Here is a 20,019-nt window from a genome sequence, read left to right as displayed (position 1 = left end):
TCATGTTGGTTGATGGAGTGACGAGGCACCTTCTCCTTCTTTAAGAGGCTGGGACATTGACACTGTTATTCGTAGCGACATTGATTGATTCGAAGCATTGAAAGGAATCCTATCACAGATGCCCATGATGTTGATGCCGAACAAAATAGCCCTTACTGGGAATTGAAGCCGGACCGCAGTGGTAAAAGTGCAAATTCAGAAACACTACACGATCTAGGACGAGTACAGCGATCAGACGCAAAGGTAGAGTGTCAGACCTCAAACGTGTTGGACGGGTTCTTGGCAGAAACAACGGCTTGACGATATTAATTCCATTTTCCATCCCTTTGCCTTGTCTGCCTTAACATCACAAATAAAGATTGAATACCTCTGAAGGTTGTGTTGATTTCATCACAATGAGTTGCAGATTTATCCACCACCACTTGTTGATAAAGTATTTCATGCTCATCTACTGAAAACTTTCGGCATCTTACATTTAGTCTACACCCCTTGCTGTTTGACCAATAGGAAGCATTTCTTTATCTCTCATTGCTTCGCACATTTCAATCATGTATCATCACAATCTCCTTTTCTCCATTGAAATTAGATCAGAGAAACAGATCGTTTCCAAAAGAAATCCTTTGTTAAATACTACAATGTGTTCTTTTCCTGAGCCTGATGTTCCAGAAATCTCAGGTACATGTCAGTAAAAACTGCTACGTGAGCACTGATCACTGATCACTGATCATAAGCAGTATGTCAATAGATCGACTGGTTTTTGGGTCCTCATTGTGGGATTGGGTCACGTTTCCCCAACAACATTGACTGAAGCTGCACAGACTGAACAATGTCAATGCGAGTGCTTGATTGACAAATGCCTCAGTGAAATTGGAGGAGTGACCTAAAGCTGGGTTACATATCGTGGGATGGGTAGAAGTCTCCGAGACTCCCTTCATTAAATGTCCCTGCGAACGTCAGAGTCAATATCCCAGAGTCATCACTGGAGGGGAAGCTGAATTCGTCGCTCACGCTGCCCTTTGCATATGCAAACTTTTCGAGGTTCACTTTGGCACCAGCGATTGTCAAGGAAACAAGACACAGAGCCTAGTCTCAACTTTGATAAACATGGGAAAATCTTTAGGAAGCGGAATTAGAGGAGACTGGAAAGTGAACTGTCTAAATGAGCAGAGACTGCCGAGGCACCATCCCCATTCTTTAAGAGGCTGGGACATTGTCTCTCATTTCACGGTGTACTTAATTATCCGAGGTATTAAAAGCACTCCACATGCAGGTGGTCTGCTTTTGCTGATGGCGCTGTCAGGAACAAAACAAACCCCAACTCCTGGACGGAGACTCCAAGCCGGGTCACAGCGAAGAAAGCGAAAAAAATGGAACTGCTAGCTCACCACTGACAGCTACACAAATACCACGTATATGTAGAATGACAGCCCTCAAGCTCGTTGTACATGCTTTCGTCAGAAGCAATCTCTTGACTGTCTTTATTCATTTTTATCTCTTGGTCTTACGTGCATTAACATCTCAAGTTCAGATCCGTGTATTTCTGAAAGTTATGTGGTTTCGCCTCTGTGCATCCTTGCAGACAGTGAACTCCAGATTCAACCATCCGCTTGCTGATGAGATTTTTCTGCATACCTCCTCAACCCTTTCCACCTCTTCACTTCAGTCTACGCCCCTGTTGATCGGTCAAGAGGAAACGTTTCTTTTAGTCTGCCTTGTCAATGTCGCTCATTATTTAGTGCATATGAAACATGTATCCTCACAGTTTCCTCTGCCTTAAGAAAACGACCACAGTCAAAACAATCTGTCTTCATAACCTAAACTTTTCAACTTGGTAAATTTCTGCACGGTTTCCAGTGAGATCACATGACTACTGTAATGTGAATTGCAAGACCGCAGGCAATATTTCGGGGGAACCGAATGAACAAATGAAATAAATGACTGTAGAAAGCCACAGAAACTTGTCTTTTGCAATAAAACATCTTTTGCTCAATATTGCGCTGTGCTCTTATGCTGAGCCCGATGTTCCAGTAATCTCTTGTCCGTGTCAAGAAAAACTGCTCCACGAGAATGAATCACAGAACAGCTGCATCTAAATGGGTTGAATTGCTTGAAGATGCCGACCATGGGATTGGGGCACTTTCACCCAAACCAGTGACCGCAGCAGTACAGAATGAACAGTGTAAATGTGAGTATTATATTGTGCAGTACCTCAGTGAAATGGGAGGGTGAACGTTTAAGAGGATGAGTTAATGTGGGAGAGAGAGAGCTCTCCCATAAAGGGTGGTTATGATATTTGAAACGCAAAGATGTGAGACAGTGGGTGTTTGAAGAAGGAAATTTATCACTACGAAGAGTATTTTTATGTTAAACAAAGATTGATGTTCTCAGCGTTTCCTGAGCACACATTACATGGAGAAAAACGGGAAAAATGCCGATTGCTGTGACAGTGATTCGAGCAGAATTTGCTGTGTTGACAATGCCAAGGAAGAACCATTTCATGATCCTGGCGCCACATGGAAAAGCACGATGCAAAAAGCAATAAGGATTGTGGCAGAGTTTATGTCAGGAACAGAACCACACGCACGAATGAATACTTGTCAAACAGTGACTGAGATGTGGGAACTCAGATTCAGTTGAATCTTTAACTTCTATGTCCCGAGAGACTATAGGAATTGCAACACTGAGGTTGTATGAGATTACGGTTGGTAGATATCGACAAAACTAAAAAAGGGTCATTGGATACTGCAGGGCATTGCTGAAATATATTTCTCAATAACACTGTATTTTACATCGGTTACTTCACCAATTTCCTCACTCCTTGACGTAATCCTATAATGGCATGTCACATAATCCCAGTTCCCAGGCGTGAAATCAGAGAAATTGAGTCGCATTGCACCGAAAACTATTTGGACATGGTGATGGCGATGAACGCAAGTATGTAGCTGCAAAAATGCAGTCGGTGAGCGGAATGCCATTCTGTGATGATACAGAGGCACGTGAAATATCGAGGCTAAAAGCTCCAGCCTTAACGACAGCGGCTTCATTTCCAAAGCATCAAGAAGCAGTGGGACATCAGGCTGGGAATTCCAATTTCACCTGAAAGAACTTGTATTGACATGGAGCAGGGCATATTGGGACATCAGCTGGGAGAAAATATAGTCAACTGTTTTAAGCTTAAGTGAAGCAGTTTTCAGCAGGACATTTGTTTGTGGATTGAGAGAATATCTGCAACTGGGACAGTCTAAATTACAAAGAAGAATTCTCCAAAGAGTCAATTCTTGGAGAACCATCTGTGCAGAGAGAAGCAGAGGATTTTTACGTCATCTGCCCATCCTTAAATGGTTGACTTTGCACAGTATTAATTTCCATGAAGGGATTGTTTTTTGGTCGGTTCACAGTATTCACTTTCCTGCATACTCGCAAAGATCGTTACTGTAATCGAAACCCCTGAAAATTAACTGTTATATAGGTGGTGTTGATGAGGCTCACGTTCACGTCATATACGGTGAAGAAGTGGATTCGAAATCCATGAGATCAGCAGTGATTCCATTGAAAGGCTGTTCAGACAGAGTGTGAATGGAAACTTCATGAGGACATATGCATTTTTTTTTTTGGAAAATTCGCTGCTTTGAATGTTGATGAAGATTGGACTGAAGGAGCGACAGTGATTTTCTTTATCGCTTGTTCAACTGGTGAACATGACTGCTAATAACCAGGTCCGTGTTAACATCACGGCTCTTAAGGTATTGCGCGTGCGTTGGGCCAGTGGCGCAATGGATAACGCATCTGCCGATGAATCAGGGCATTGCAGGTTAGAATCCTACCTGGCTCGGAGGTTGTGCAGACTTCTAATAAGCAAAAAAACTGATTTTCCTGAAGTCGAAATATGGTATGAGTTCCTAATCTGCAATAATAAGAATGCCTTCATTAAATGTCCACAAGAACGTGAGAGTCAATGTTTCAGCGTCATCACAGGAGGGAAGCCGAATAGTCTCACACGTTACTCATGGACACCTTTCCATTTCATAAAGTTATCGATCGAATAACTGTTGCTCGCGGGAATGGTCGGCTTTGAGCATTTTTCGAAACTCTTTGGCCAGTGGAATCAGAGAAGAATGAAGGGTTAACTGTCCAACTGATCTTTATAGAGAGTGAGTTCCAGAGTCTATCACTTGCTGACTGACAAAGTTTTCCTACCAGTCCAGTCAAAGCTTTCTGCATCTTGTCTGAAATCTACAAACCCGTGATCAATCAAGAGCAAATGTTTCCTTCAATCTGTAATTCCATGCTCCTCATTATTTCGCACAGGCCATTTGGTCCAACAAGTCGATACCAACCCTCTGAAGGGTAACCCAGCCAGACCCATTCCCCTACCCTATATTTACCCCTGACTAATGCAACTAACACTATGGACGATACAGCATGACCAATTCACCTGACATGCACATCTTTGAATTGTGGGAGGAAACGCACACAGACACAGGGGAGATTGTGTAACCTCCACACAGGCAGTCACCCGAGGCTGGAACCGAGCCTGGGTACCTGGATCTGTGAGGCAGCAGTGCCCACATTTACTTAGACATCTGTTAAAGCGGGCAACTCCATACAGAAGCATGTTTTCAATTCATACCTTTTTAAACATTTTCGTTCATTAAAAGCAGTTAACAAGAAAATGACCTTGCCCTAATTCGTTCAACAGAAATGCTCTCCACACTGGAATGCTGTATTGACTTTATGCAGTGCATGCAAAAATCTCCACAGTTCAAGGAACGTTTTAAGAATATGTAAAAATAATTTAGAGAATAATCCATTTCCTCCGGATCTGTGTTTTAATTGGCGATATTTCCCACCTCAATAATTTTGATAAATACAATGACTTATTAAGTTTATTAACTCAGTGGTTATTTATGTTCATTGTGAACACATTCTCATTCACATTAATCTACTGGTTAGTTCCTCTGATGAATGTACAATTACAGTGAATATAGTTGACGTGAGGAGTTGAGCAATGTATCCTCTAGGATTAAGTCTGTTGTGCAGTTTGTTTCAGTGCTATCTCCGACTAACGTGTCAATGGTCCTGACCATTTGTAAATTGTCCAGTTCGGATACCTGAATCTCAGACAGTTCAATTTCATCTCGCGCTTCAAAACCACTTTTATCTACCAGAAATACAATATTCGATTAGGTGCCTCAGAATTGAGAGCCCTGACTAAGTTGTTCCAATCAGAACGAACGTTTCAGGAACAAAAGGCAGATAGCAAGAGTTTTGAAATTGGTTGTTGACAACAAGAGATATTTAATTGAGCGAGGCAGAGGGAAATATGCTGCATATTTTCTTTGTGCCTCAGTTATGCAGGACATGTTTCGTGGCACAATGTAGAATCAGAATTTTTTTGCATCTTATTATTTGAAAACCTATTATCAGCTTTTAATGTCACTGGCAACGGTCATATTAAACTTTAAATCATTTTAATTTTTTCCAAACTAAGCAGACCGTCTGGTGCAGCAACATTCACAGGGAAAAGAGGAAGTTCTAGGTTGGAATCCAGTGACAGTGAATTGATGGCAATGCAATTCCTAGTTTTATTCCTCTGTAGTTCCCATAGAGCTTGAACAATTTGGAGCTGCTGTCAAAGCATTCTTCGATAAATGTTGAAATGTTACTTTCATTGTACAAACATTCTGGAACTATCCCTGGTTGTTGGAAGGTGATAATAACTAACATGGTTTATGTATTGTCAAAACACGTGGGCTGTGTTCTCCGTGATAGCGTCAAGCTCATTGTGTTCAGGTCTAATGTGATGTTGTAGTAGAGTCCCTGATTCTATGCCAGGTGGCCTGTGTTCACTTACAACCTGTTAGAGAGGTATGTAACATAATCTCTTATCAGGTTACTTCAGTGCAAGAAAGCAGATTGACATATCTGGGTGTTTGTTGGAATTCCACTCACAGAGGCCAATGAAATCTATTCAATCGCTGTTCTGACTTGTGTCTCTTAGATATTAAACAGAATTTTGGTGGTTAGCAGCTTTTTCCAGATCAATATTTGTTCACAAGCTTTTGGGTATCGCTAGATGGGGTTAATGGAGTAAGTGCTCAAAGAAATCCCAGCTTTTGACTTGCTGTTCTAACAATATCATTTATAACTAATCCAGAATGAATCATTTTCGAAGCATATTTGATGAGATTATCCTTAGGCTGTTTTACTTTATATTAAACCAGTGCTGTAGCTGAATTTGATTGTTCAGTACGGTGGGAGTTCCTCTGAATCCAACACTTGATGCAGATGGTGATAGCTTTTCAGTTGGTCTTCAATTGCTATCTGAGACCATCCAGTACCTCTGCGAAGAATTCTTTTTCCAATAGGAGTCAAGCCAGCGTAATCACTGTTTATCTCAACAGGTGTGAGCTCTTGTGCCAAAAACATGAAAACAATTTGGTGAAGGGGCGGGGTCTCTGGATGCGAAATGTTCACCTTGCCTTCTCTCCACAGGAGCTGCTAGACCTGCTGAGTTTCTTCAGAAATTTCTGTCTTTATTTTGATTTTCTAGCATTTAAAGTTTGTTGTTTCATTGAAAATAGTTGTGTTCGATGAAACACGTTCTTCAGAGAAAATATGCATTTGAACAAATTGAGAATGTTCAGAGATATTAAATATCAGAGAATCATTGAATTGGAGCGCCCTGATCTAAAGTGTAGTTTCACAAGAAACTATTATGAAGTAACAACACACTCCAGAGTGCAGTGACTGCTGTAATTGGGTGGAAGTTATTTTGATCACTCAAATAGAGAATGTCAATGATCCCGTTCCAAATAATCAACAGAAGGTTTTTTTCTAAAGCATGTGTGAAACAATTCATTTCTTGAAAGGAAGGTAGGAGCACGAGGAGGGCACTCAGTCCCTCGAGCTGTTCCACCACTTACTTAGATCATGGAGCATCTGTGAGCTAAATCCACAGGTCTCCCTTTGGCTAAAACTCTTCAACAACTTTTATTAACAAGCAAAAACTATCCCAGATTTATTGATTCGACTGCCCGGAACAAAGGAAGACACCATTTCTGAAAGCCAGTCCTGTGAGTACTGTGACACAATGAGGCTGGAATTAATTGCTCATGAAAGTAAAATTTAAATCTCTGACAATTTTTAATTGAAACATCCCAATCATCATATTTCTTTAATTTAACACTATACTTCCCTGGAATAAAGAAATATAATGTGTGATTGCCTTGCTAAAAATGAGGGAAGCTTAATTCCTATTACATGATTAAGAAATAGCTCTGCTCGTTCAGTGAAAACACAGTCAAATCACGCAAAAGGAAACCATGCTATCTTGTGTAGACAGACAAGTGCCTCAAATAATTTTCAATTCTTCCAGTGGTTGTTTGAATCTCTGGACAGGTGTGGAAGTGTCAGACTTTTTATACCGCCTTGAGAAACCAGTTGTCATCAGTCTATTTGAATTGCTGAAGTTTGTGTGGTATTAGCACATTCACAGCGCTGTTAGGAAGTGAGTCCTATGGCTGTGATTGAGGAAGAGGAAACGGCAGAGAAATAGTTGAGAGTCAAGTTGAAGTCGAATTTTGAGGAGAGCTTTCAGTTGAAGCATTTACATGCATGTGCGCCCTTATCCTCAAGGATCACAATTTTGGAACATGCTGCTGAAGGGACATGTCAGCATGCAAAATGGAAGCTGAAGAAGGCCCCTCGGCCCCTCTAGAATGCTATTCCATTCATGGGATCATCATTAATCTTGCTGCTCACCAATCTTCCCAACACACCGATAACATTGAACCTGATTGTTTACTGTTCAGCAAAAGAATGGTGGAACTTTGGAATTCTCCACCACAGAAATTGATTCAGGACAAAACATTAAATGATTTCAATAAGGAGATATATTCCTTCAATCCTTAAAAAAATGCTCCGGATATGTGGGAGAAAGGCAAACAGGGTACAATATTGGTTGAAAGCCATGAAAACATTGAATGGGACATGGTTTGTAAGTTTGCACGTAACACCAACATTGGTGGTATAATTGGCAGTAAAAGTTATCTAAACGTAGAATGAGATCTTGATTAGCTGGGTCAATGGGCTGAGGAGTGGCAGATTGAGTGTAATTTAAATGAATACAACGTGTTGCTTTTTGAGAAGACAAATCAGGTCACAAATTACAGAGTTAATGGTAGGGCACTGGATAGTGATGTTGAACACAGGGCCCTGAGGGTCCAGACTCATAGAGTCTTCCAGAGTTCATGGTAAGGCACTGGGTAGTGATATTGAACACTGAGGACCCTGAGGGTTTAGACTCATAGATTCGTGAAAGCGTTGTCTCAAGTAGCTAGTGTGTTGAAGGCGTTTGGCACATGTACCTTCATTGGTCAGAGCACTGAGTGCAGGAGTTGGGGCTTCATGTTGTAACTGTCCAAAACATTGGAATGAACTGCCAGAGGAAGTGGTAAATGCAGAGATAGGTCCAACATTTAGAAGACATATGAACAGCTCCAGGAACTGGATAGGTCGGGATGGATATGGGCCAAAGGCAGGCAAGCGGAATTAGTTTAATTTGGGAACTCTGGTCAGCATGGATGAGCTGGAACAAAGGAACTGTTTCTGTGCTGTACGACTTTATGACTCACTGACTTTATGGTGGAGTAGGCTCAAAGTTGGAAGGTGGTGAGCAAGTGAGGGGCTAGATTGGGCATGTGGGAGAGTTTGGGCTGGTAGGCTGTGAGGTGTTGGCTGGCTGCTGGGTAAGCTTGCATGCACTCTGTCTGGCAAGGTGGCATCAAGGTAAATTGTAATGGTCACAGGATAATTTGGTCGAATCTTGCTTGGTAGGTGAGGGGTAGTTTGAGCTGAAATGCAGGAGGTCTGTCTTTGCCAGGCTGGTTTATAGAGAGGTGAGCAGGATGCCAGGCTGGTTAGTGTAGAGGTGGGCAGAGTGCCAGGATGTTTCGGGGGTGTAAGGTCACTGTAATGAAGTGACAGGGGGACGTGTTGTCAAAATGCAAAGCTCGGAGTCTGGCAAAATGGTAGGTTGTAAAGCACAGATGCGAAAGGAGCTAGGATGCAATGTGCACAGGTTGACTTGGGTAAGATGAGAGGTCAGTGATCAAGGGCTGAGGTCATGTCTTGGGAAGTTGGCTTTTGTGAGAGGTTGTGAAAATGATGGTGCCAGGTCCAGTCAGGGCCAGATTCACCATGGGCCAGGTGCAGGGCGGCAGGAGTGTAAATGAGTGAAAGGAATTGAGATCATATGTCCATCTGGAACATAGAATATAGAACATTACAGTGCAGTACAGGCCCTTCAGCCCTCAATGTTGCGCTGACCTGTGGAACCAATCTGAAGCCTATCTATCCTACACGATTCCATTTGCATCCATATGTTTATCCAATAACCTTTTAAATGCCCTTAAAGTTGGCGAGTGTACTATTGTTGCAGGCAGTGCGTTCCATGGCCCTACTACTCTCTGAGTAAAGAAACAACCTCTGACATCTGTCATCTATGTCCTCTCCTGCTAACCATCACTATTCAAGGAAAAAGACTTTCACTGTCCACCCTCTGTTTATCTTTTATGTCTCAATTAAGTCACCTCTCAACCTTCTTCTCTCAAATAAAAACAGCCTCAAGACCCTCATCCTTTCCTAATTAAACCTTCCCGCCATACCAGTCAACATCCTGGTAAACGTCCTCTCAACTCTTCCAAAGCTTCCACATTCTTTATATAATGTGCTGACCAGAACAGTACACAATACTTGCAAGTGCGGCCCCACCAGAGTTTTGTACAGCTGCAGCCTAACTTCGTGGTTCTGAAACTCAGTCCCTCTATCGATGAAAGCCAACACAAAGTATACCTTCTTCACAACTCTGTCAAACTGGCTGGCAACTTTTAGGGATCTATGTACATGGACACCGAGATCTCTCTGCTCAGCTACACTACCAATATGGATTGCCTTGTAGGTGTTTCGTGTGATAGGGGTTGTGTGTTCCGGGCATGAATGGGTGTATATCAGGGTAGGGTTTGTCAATGTGAGTGGGAATTTAGGTCGAGACAGAGGAAGTGCAGTGGTTAGTTTGAAAGATGAGGTTTGCTGGTGAACTGCGTGTCAGTTTGATAGTTATTAAAGTTAAAGATTACTTGTTCATTTCTCAAATCATATTTACATAAATACTCAGCTGTAACACTCCAAAGTCTCTGAACCTTAACGGTCCTCCATTTTTCAGAGGCTTCCAGAATTCAGATTATTGTAAATGAGATGTTTCAACTTCCAGACAATTGGCATGAGTTCAGCCGTGACAACCATCCTCCCCGTCCCAGTGCTCAGCTCCTGCCTGTGCTGCTGCTGCAGTGACCTTCCTCCCAGGGAGAACATTCTACCTTGCATTGATAAGTGAGGAAGGCTCACTGGACCTGATTTCCAAGTATGGGGACGGCAAACACGAGGGGACACAACTTTAAAGTGAGGGGAGATAGGTATAAGACAGATGTCAGAGGTAGTTTCTTTACTCATTGATTATTAAGGGTATGGAATGTTTTGCCTGCAACAGTAGTAGATTCGCCAAGTTTATGTACATTTAAGTCGTCATTGGACAAACATATGGCCGTACATGGGATAGTGTAGGTGGGATGGGCTTCAGATTAGTATGACAGGGCAGCGCAACATCGAGGGCCGAAGGGCCTGTACTGCGCTGTAATGTTCTATGTTCTATGATTCACTCTGATTTCTCTCCGGGGGTACTGCCAGCTGTTGGGTATTTCCAGCAGTACGGTACCTACTGGGGCGGCACGCTGGTTCCGTGGTTAGTGCTGCTGCCTCACAGTGCTCGGGACTCGGGTTCCAGTCCAGCCTCGAGTGACTGTCTGTGTGGAGTTGGCACTTTCTCTCCATGTCTGTGTGCGTTTCCTCCCACACTCCAAAGATGTGCAAGCTGGGGGAATTGCAAATGTTGTATTCAGTGATTGGGAGTTTAGGTGCATTAGTCATGGTTAAATGTAGCATAATAGGGTAGGGGAATGGGTCTGGATGCGTTACTTTTCAGAGGGTGGGTGTGGACTTGTTGGGCCAAATGGCCTGTTTGCACACACTGTAGAATTTCAATGAATCTGCATTTCCTTGGTTTGTATTTTGTGAAACGTCTCTGCTCTTCACAGCAATCCAGTGGAAGTGTCAGTTGGTGAGATCTTCAAACATTTACTGGTGTGGGATCAGGATGTTCTTCTTCCTAAATTATGTGTTAACGGTCAAGGTCGAGGGCATGTTTCTAAAGAGGGAACCAATGATCATGATCAGCAACTGGTAGGAAACAACAATAAACCCCAGTTATGCTGTAGACTTCACCGGGAGCATACTGGCAAACGTTTACAGCTGAGGATACATTTGAGGAACTGATAAGGTCAAATTAACAGAAACTAACGTGCTCAATTGGTCATTCTATTGTAGAGACACCATCGCTCCCCACGCTTTATGGCCTGGTCTCCTCCTGTCAGGAGCACAACACCGGTTCTGTGATCTTTGGTTGTTTGGCGATGGACTATTCCCCTGACGTCACCAAGGTAACCTGGAAGAAAGGTGGGGAGCTAATCACGACTGGATTGAAGACTTACCCATCAGTGAGAAACAAGAAGGGAACCTACACCCTGAGCAGCCAGTTAACCCTGCCCGAGTCAGCGGTAGATTGCCCCAGCAAAATCTACTGTGAGGTTCAACACAGCGGGACACACAAGAGCAAAGTAATGCCATGTCCAGGTACGTGTTGTGGGAACTGAGGTAAACAGATCATCTGTGATTAACATGAATAAGGCATTATTTACAACCGTTTTCACAGACTCACCTTTTTCAGCACAGGAAAAAGGCCCTTTGATCCACCCAATTCACGCCTATCAATTACAGCCACCCAACTATTCCATCTCATGTGCCAGCCTTGTTTGACTTGCCCTTGCAAGGATACTTCATACTTATAATGAGGGGCTCAGTCGCTACATGACTTATAGGTGTTGAGCTCCAGGCTAACACCACCCTCTGTTTGATTTTGTTTTCCCCTGAGATCCACTTGGAACCTCCTGGCCTTACCTTCACCCTGTTGCCCTGAGGCATTGATCTCTCCATCAAGGGGAAAGGTTTCATCCAGTTTACCCTGTCTATGCCTAAAATAATTCTAGACATCATGATAATCTTCTCCCTAATTCTCCTCTGCTCCAAGGAAAACCCCTGTCTATCTAATCTAGTTTCATAACTAAAACCCTCCAACCCAGGCAAGACCCTGGCAAATCTCATCAATACTGCCTTCAGTGTAATCACATTCCTTCCATAACATGCACACAAAGCTTCAGTATGGCCTATCCAGTGTTTTATTAAGTTCCAGTATCATCTCACCACTCTTCATTGTCAATGTCTAGGCTAATAAAAGCAAATATCCTCCCACTTTCTTAGCCTCTTTATTCAGACGACACAGTACTATAGGGGATCGGTGGGTACATGCACCAAAGATCCTCAGGCCTTTCCAGGGTTCCACCATTCAAAACATCATACCTCACAGATTCTTCTGCCGAATTACATCACCTTACATTTATTCAGAATAATTTCCATTTGCAACTTTTCTCTTCACATACAATCAACCCTTTTATATCCTCCTGCAATCTAAAGCCATTATGCTCATGACTTACCAACATGACAGTTTTCATTTCTTCTGTGAATTCACTGGTTAATCCTCCTAAATTTGAGTCTCAATCATTGGTATGTAAGAGAAATAGCACGGAAATCAACACTAATCCCTACAGAACACAAGGAGACATAGATTTCCAGTCACGCAGACACCCGATGACCCCTGCTCCCATCACTCAGCCAGTTCTAGATCCAATCTGTCAAATTAACTCGGATCCCATTGGCTCTGATTATTGCTATCATCTGGACATCGAGTTATCTCTATGAAAACTACTATCAAATTGTTACACGTGACTTCCTCTCAATAAACCGTGCTGAAAATTGTTGATTTATCTTGCAAATGAAGACTAATTTCACTTCTCAATATTTTCCTTAGCACTGAGACTAGCTTGACAGATCTGTGTTTTCATTATTTATCCCTTCCTTCATCCTGCATAACAGTGCAACGTTGGCTGATCTACACTCACTTGGCACAACTGCTGTGGCCAGACAGGAATTCTAAATTATTGTCAGCGACCCAACTATTTCATCCTTTGCATCGCTCAACCGCTTGGTATACTTTTCATCTGCCCTGGAAATATAACCACTTTTATTTCAGCAAGACAACACAGAACATCACGTCATGTGTCCTAATTTCTGAAAGTACATCACAACACCCCTCCATGATTTCTGTCCCCACACTGTCCCTCTTACTAGTGAACACTGACACTACACATTCGTTTTGACCACAACCAAATCCTCCGGCTCCACTCCAATAATAACACTTAATGGGCATTACTGTTTCCCGAATAATTCTTTTATAATGAATGAGCCTGTAACTTTTAAAAATATTTTCCTTTATTTTGACTGCTATTATTTTCTCACGGTCCCTTTTGCTCTTCTAATTCCTTTGTCTTTCAAACTCCCCCTTGCACGTTCTGTACTCCATATTAGTTTCTATTGTTTTGAGATTTCAGTATAGACCGGAAGCCTCCCTTGTTTCTCTTTATCTCCCCCTACATGCCCTTGGTGTCCAGAGCCCGCTGCATTCTTGGTCCCACGCAGTGGCTTCCTGGGAAATGTCCTCCCTGTGATTTTCCTGTCTCTTTCTTAAATGTGTCACACTGCTCTGACTCAGATTTACCAATACGTGTCAGCTTCCAGTCCACTCTGGTCAAGTCATTACCTGATCTTAATAAAATTGTCCTTCCCCTTTTCAGAACTTTGGGCCAATTTCTATTCCTTTGCAGTACAATCTGAAATCCAACTGATTTACGATCACTGTCTGCAAAGTGCTCCACCATTGGTGTTTTACCCACTGGGTCCACTTCATTCCCGAAAGTTAAGTTCCGGTTCACCCCTCTCTTGCAATGTCTGGATTAAAATTCTCTGTATTAAACACATACTTTGTTCAAATATTCTCCTGGGGGCATTTTCAGAATTGTGCTCCCTCTAAATTTTTGACAAAGTGAATATCCAAACCTATGCTGAGGAAGTTAAAAACCTCTTTTCTCATTCCCCTATTTAATTTACATGTCTCTGAAATTTGCCCATGTATTTGCACTTGGTCTTTTGGACCTATAGTAAGGTCTATCGTGCTCACCCAGTAGTTATGTTTGTTGTAATTTGGTTTTGAAGTACTGTCCATTTGCCTTTGTTCAAGGAGGTATCCATGATTTCATTTCTCTTTCCAGCCTAAAATACTCTCGTCAGAATTGCAACAGAAACAACATTCTGTACCGCACACACCCGCCCCCATCATTTTCTATCTTTCCCTGTCTCGCCTGAAGGCACTAAATCCTGGAATATTGAATAGCCACTCCTGCCCGGCTCTCAATATGTCTCCGTGATAGCAACGGCATCATATCTTCATTTATGCCAGTAATTCGTCTGCCTTGTTCATCAGACTCTGTCATTAAAACGAATACCATCCAACGTTGATATCTCCCTTCTGATGTTACTGGCCTATAGTTTCTATGCCTCCTTGACTCCCTTGCTGTGTCCTCTAAGTTTAGCCTTTCACATTGTCCTGCTGATCTTTCTGTGTGGATCCCAGCTTCTCCAGCACTCTGTACAATTATGATTCCTGTATCCATTAACCACAAGAAACCTTGATATATGAGAACTGATTGTATTTGTTATGAAGTTCGTCGGATAATGTATGCGTTGTGTTTCCTAAAGGTCCAGATATTCTCCCACCAACCCTTCTCCTAACTGTGAGCGAGAGTGAAGAAATCGCAAGCAGCAAGTTTGCAACCGTCGTCTGTTCAATCATCGAGTTCCATCCGAAGTCAATCTCCGTGAGTTGGTTGAAAAATGGCCGACCCTTGGATTCTGGCTTCTTCACGTCTCCCGTGTGTGAGGCGAACGGGAACTTCTCGGTGACAAGTCGGCTGATGGTCCCTTATGGTGAATGGTTCAACAGCGCAGTCTATACCTGCCAGATCACTCATGGAGAGAACACTCAAAGTAAAAACATCACCGCACTCCAGGGTAAGAGACACATACTGACAGAGCTACAGATCACTCTGAACTCGGATGTGAATCAAACACACTAATTTATCAGGCGTAGTAAACAGCACGGTACAGTTTGTCATTTCCCAACATGCCACGTCTCTCATTCAGTTTGAGTGTTACATTAGCATTGCTCATAATTCAACCTTTTGGCAAGTCAGAAAAGCATGTTTCCTCTCTGTTGAAGATAGATATATTGACAGTGAGCTTTGTTAAATAGTTTGTTGCCTGATCATGCTGGGAGAGGCTTTCAGAGTGCTGAATCCTTGCCTGGTAGCCGCTTCAAGGGTAAGTTTGGGGTGGAGGGGGGATATTGGAGAGATATCTGATTGAAACATAGAAAATACTGAGGGACTGAGGTCGAGTGAATGTGGAATAGGTGTTTTGACTGGTAGGCGAGACTCGGACCCAAGGGCACAGTTTCAGGGTCAAAGGGGCACCGTTTAGAACTGAGATGGGAAGGAATTTCTTCAACCAGAGGGTGATGAGTCTGTGGAACATGTTGCTGCAGAGGGCTGTGGAGGCCAGGCCATTGTGTGTACTCAAGCCAGAGATAGATCAGCTCTTGTTTAGTACGGGGAGAAGGCAGGAGAATGGCTTTAGCCCGAAACGTCGATTTTCCTGCTCGTCGGATGCTGTCTGACCTGCTGTGCTTTTCCAGCATCATTCTGATCTAAACTCTGGATTGGCCGAACAGCCTTATTCTGATCCTCTATCTTATGATGTTGTGGTCTCAAAATGACGTGGTTAAAATATGCAGTGACCCTTAATTGAAAATAAATCATAATGCGTTCAATGCTTCATTCCCTGCTCAGAAATGACCTGTTGGCCTTGGACACTGTACGACATCGATTTTTATCTGGTACTGAGCTCTTTAACTTCATTTATGGGATCAGACGACAGACCAAGTGGGTATCACATTTGATGAACTGGGATAAACGTGATCTCACTAAGCTTCTTTAAGATGCTCTCTGTAATTAATGGATGAGGCAGGAGAATAAATTCTGGTAAGAATGCTACAATAGGGATGAATGAACGAGGAACTCGAGACAGGCTGATTTATCCTGGTTTGGGGTGGTGATGTTTACACAGTGAGTAGTGGATGTCTATAAAATTAGTGACATTTCCACCGCGTTTGTAAATTAATTTAAGACGCTTTTGTTTGTTTTTTTCTCCCGTGCTCTATGAAGAAATTAAAAAAATGCAGCTTGGTAAATAAAGTGAAAGTACAGACCAGTTATGAACTAACTGAATGGAGGGAAAGACTTAAGGAGATGGGTGTCCTTCTCGATATCCAATGCTGTACTCAATGTCTTGTTTTCAGATCTATTCCAAACACAGCCCACGAGGAACAATGACAAAAATTAGAGAATGACATCACACCAATAACGCAAAGTATTTTTGATCACGTTAAATATAATGAACAGAATTTCCATGGCCGTTCAACGCTCCTGTAACACTTTAGAACTCTGCAAAGAGAATAATTATTATTTATTATAATTTGTCCAAAATTTGGGGTGTGATTTGGCAGTCAGTGTGACCAGCAGCCAGTGTGACCAGCAGCACTTGTACCTAAGGGTTATGAACATTGAAATGAACTCATTATATTCAGATTACTCTTGTCACAAGTATCAATAGATGGTCTTAAGTGAGAGACAAACTCCGAAAGAAAGATAATTCCACGGGTTACATGATGGTATCTTCGATTATTTTACTTTTTTCACAGGTTTCACTTGTTACAAAGCCAGTGTTCTTTAGGAATAATTACACAGGGTATGTTATAGGTAATCACAAATGTTTCACAGATCAAAATACATCAACAATAGTAAGCATCGTTTCAGCAATAGTTGGAGTTGCCATTTTGAAGGTGGTGTCTTCACCCTGTGAAGAAGTAATCTGAGGATTGGCTGTTTGTATCAGAAAGGGTCATTTTTCATTGACTTTGATTTTTGTTTCATTGAAGATACCGAGTGCCACCCTAACACCGTAAAAATCCTCCCACCGCCAGTAGAACAAGTCTTACTGGATGCGACGGTGACGTTAACCTGCGTTGTGCGCAATCTTCCTTCTGGAGTCAATGTGACCTGGAAACAAGAAAAGAAGCCTCTGAAATCAGAGGTTGCTGAGCAGCCTGGACAGAATCCTGACAGCGTGATCAGCAAATTAGACATTTCTACTGAAGCCTGGCTGAGTTGCGTTACTTTTGAATTTGTGGTGTACCATCAGAATCTACCGACTCCGCTGAGAGACTCCATCCACAAGGAGAAAGGTGAGCGGTGAGATTAAAGCACAAAGGATCCCATGTGTAATCCAGATCCAGTTACATCAATGGCAGGCTTTGATTGGTAATGAACGAACACCGTTGGGAGCATGAATGATGCATCTGAAGGCAGGATAGCTAAGTAGCTGATTCAGACAAAGATGGACCAAAGGATATTGTATTCTGATTAAGTCAGATAAAGTGGGAAGAAGCCTGGGTTGTGACGTCACCATCATCAATGACAATTGGACAGAATGTCCTCGTTGTGGACTGGAAACATGGAGGCAATTTTCACATTAAACTTTCCTTTTTTTACTGAACAGTATGTGTACCATACTGCTCCTTTAAAAAACGAAAGTGAATAAATCCCAAATTAAACATGGCGTATTTTAATATTTAGTGAAATTGTGATCTTGGTTCAGGATTTTTTTGGTTGATTTATATTTGTCTCAAATATTCTGCAGTGATTAATCCGCTGGAGCCATCAGTGTCGGTCCTCCTGCCACCAACAGAAGAAATCTCCGCTCAGAGGTTTCTCTCTCTCACCTGTTTAGTGAGAGGTTTCTCCCCCCGAGAGATCTTCGTCAAGTGGACAAACAATGGCAAGCCAGTGAATCCCAGTAACTACAAGGACACCGAGGTGATGGCGGAGAGCGACAACACCTCCTTCTTCATCTACAGCCTGTTATCCATTACAGCGGAGGAGTGGGCCAGCGGTGCTTCTTACTCCGGTGTGGTGGGACATGAAGCGATTCCGTTGAAGATCATCAACAGAACAGTCGATAAATCCAGCGGTAAACCGAGTTTCATAAACATTTCACTTGCACTGATGGACACTGTTAATTCATGTCAATAAAAATCTCAAAGTTGCATTTAATAATTCAACAGAAGTAATGAAGTGTTTTTTTTCCTCCAGCTGTGAGTTAAATACTGAATTAGTTGTTTCCCACTCTGACTTACATTCCATCTGTGTAGTTAACGTGGATTATTAACAGGTCTAGGACTAGTGTCTTGTGCAGTTAATGTTCTCCGTTAAGATACACCCTGGGTCAGAGATAAAGTAAAGCTCACTCATTGCAGGATTCCGCCAAGTACCTTATCCATCCTAAATCCTTCTGTGACAAAATCTGACAATGTCCATTTTATGTCAAGGGTAGGGCACGAGTTTTGAACTTGGTGTTTTTGATTCCCCTGATTGGACATTCTTACAAAATTCATGTCAGTTTTAAACTGCCAAATTACACCAATTGGAAATGTAAATTTAAGACCCTTTAAACTTAAATGTGATTGGAACATACCAATCGTAAATCGTGCAGAACAGTTTGAATGTAACCTTTGTTTCTGGGGAACTGCCAGGGATCTTGCGCCGGCGCATGAGTTGACAGAATGTATTTTCACTTTCACACCAAAGAGAATCAACAGATAAGTTGTCGTGGAGCAGAGGGGAGGTGAACGATGAATGGTATGTCCTCTTGCTCCCTGTGCAGAGTTTTCATGGTGGATGTCCTCTGTAATGTAACCCAGTTACTAACAGGAACAGTCAGCTTCTTGCTTACTGTCCAAAGATTTAACATTTCCATGCAAAACAATACCTTTGAAGCATGTTAGACACGCTTGGCTCTGTTAACAAATGATTAACATTGATTCCCATAATCCAAAACTGGTGTTTGCATCGTCCCAGTTTGAATTCCATAGTTTTGTCTCAGTTTTCCGGAGCACATGGGATCAATTCTCGTATTTGAATACCTGATATCATTTTGTTTCACATACAGAACACAAGTAGACATTTTCTAATAAACATATTCAGAAATGTTATCTCTGGGGCAGTGGGGATTTGAACTCACGCCTTTTCTCTCAGAGACAGAAGTTCTATCACTGCAACAGAAGAGTTGCTCATAAAACGCTTATCTCTCCAGGACGATGGGAAATGTTTCCTACAACACCAAGGTCAAATCTAATTATGAGCAATCCATTAAAATTAAAACAATAAATTAGAATAACAAAAATTGCAGTCTGGTAAAAGAACAGTTACAGAGAGATGATCACAAATACACACGTAATGACACATATACGGGCTCTCACCTAAAGACACATATTTATGTGCACACTCAAATGTGCATATAGAAAAGACGTCACACACACTTACTCGCACAGAGCCACACATGCAAGTGGTACTTGAGCACTCACCTAAGCTCATACAAAAACTCACATACACCAAAAGAAAATCATTTGCACAAATGAACAGGAGTACTCACACATAACCATGAGAAACATCGACACACGGTAACAGACAAATGGGCATGAATATATATACATTCATACAGCACAATGCATACAGACATACACGCATGAACACACAGATACAAATTCCGAAAAATGACCTCCCACATGTCGACTCACACAGGCACGTAAGTGCACAGAGATAAATATTAATATCATTATTTTCCCATTTTCAGAATCACAAATGACAGAGGCAGCTTAAATAGTTATTTTTAAACCACATTGATCAGCATGTATACAATATCACACGCACACACAAATTCAGAGTCTCACATGCAGACACACAAGTGCATAGATCAACAAATAAAGGGGTGTTTATTAAA

The 20,019-nt window shown here is 42.1% G+C and overlaps 1 gene segment (V, D, J or C); it reads left to right on the top strand.

Moving 5' to 3' along the window:
- The first annotated feature begins 11,424 nt into the window (after positions 1-11,424).
- On the top strand, positions 11,425-18,272 carry LOC148142078 (Ig heavy chain C region-like). The segment is given in 5 exon segments: positions 11,425-11,748; positions 14,824-15,135; positions 16,688-16,784; positions 17,046-17,425; positions 17,881-18,272. Coding segments are annotated over 5 exon segments (1,401 nt in total).
- The last annotated feature ends 1,747 nt before the right edge of the window (positions 18,273-20,019 follow it).

This window comes from Chiloscyllium plagiosum, unplaced genomic scaffold (genome assembly GCF_037043375.1).
Source record: "Chiloscyllium plagiosum isolate Xiang-an unplaced genomic scaffold, Cpla_swu_hap1 HiC_scaffold_31, whole genome shotgun sequence".
NCBI classification, from domain to species: domain Eukaryota; kingdom Metazoa; phylum Chordata; class Chondrichthyes; order Orectolobiformes; family Hemiscylliidae; genus Chiloscyllium; species Chiloscyllium plagiosum.
Note: the sequence above shows the minus strand (reverse complement) of the source record. Positions and strands in the feature narration are given on the sequence as shown.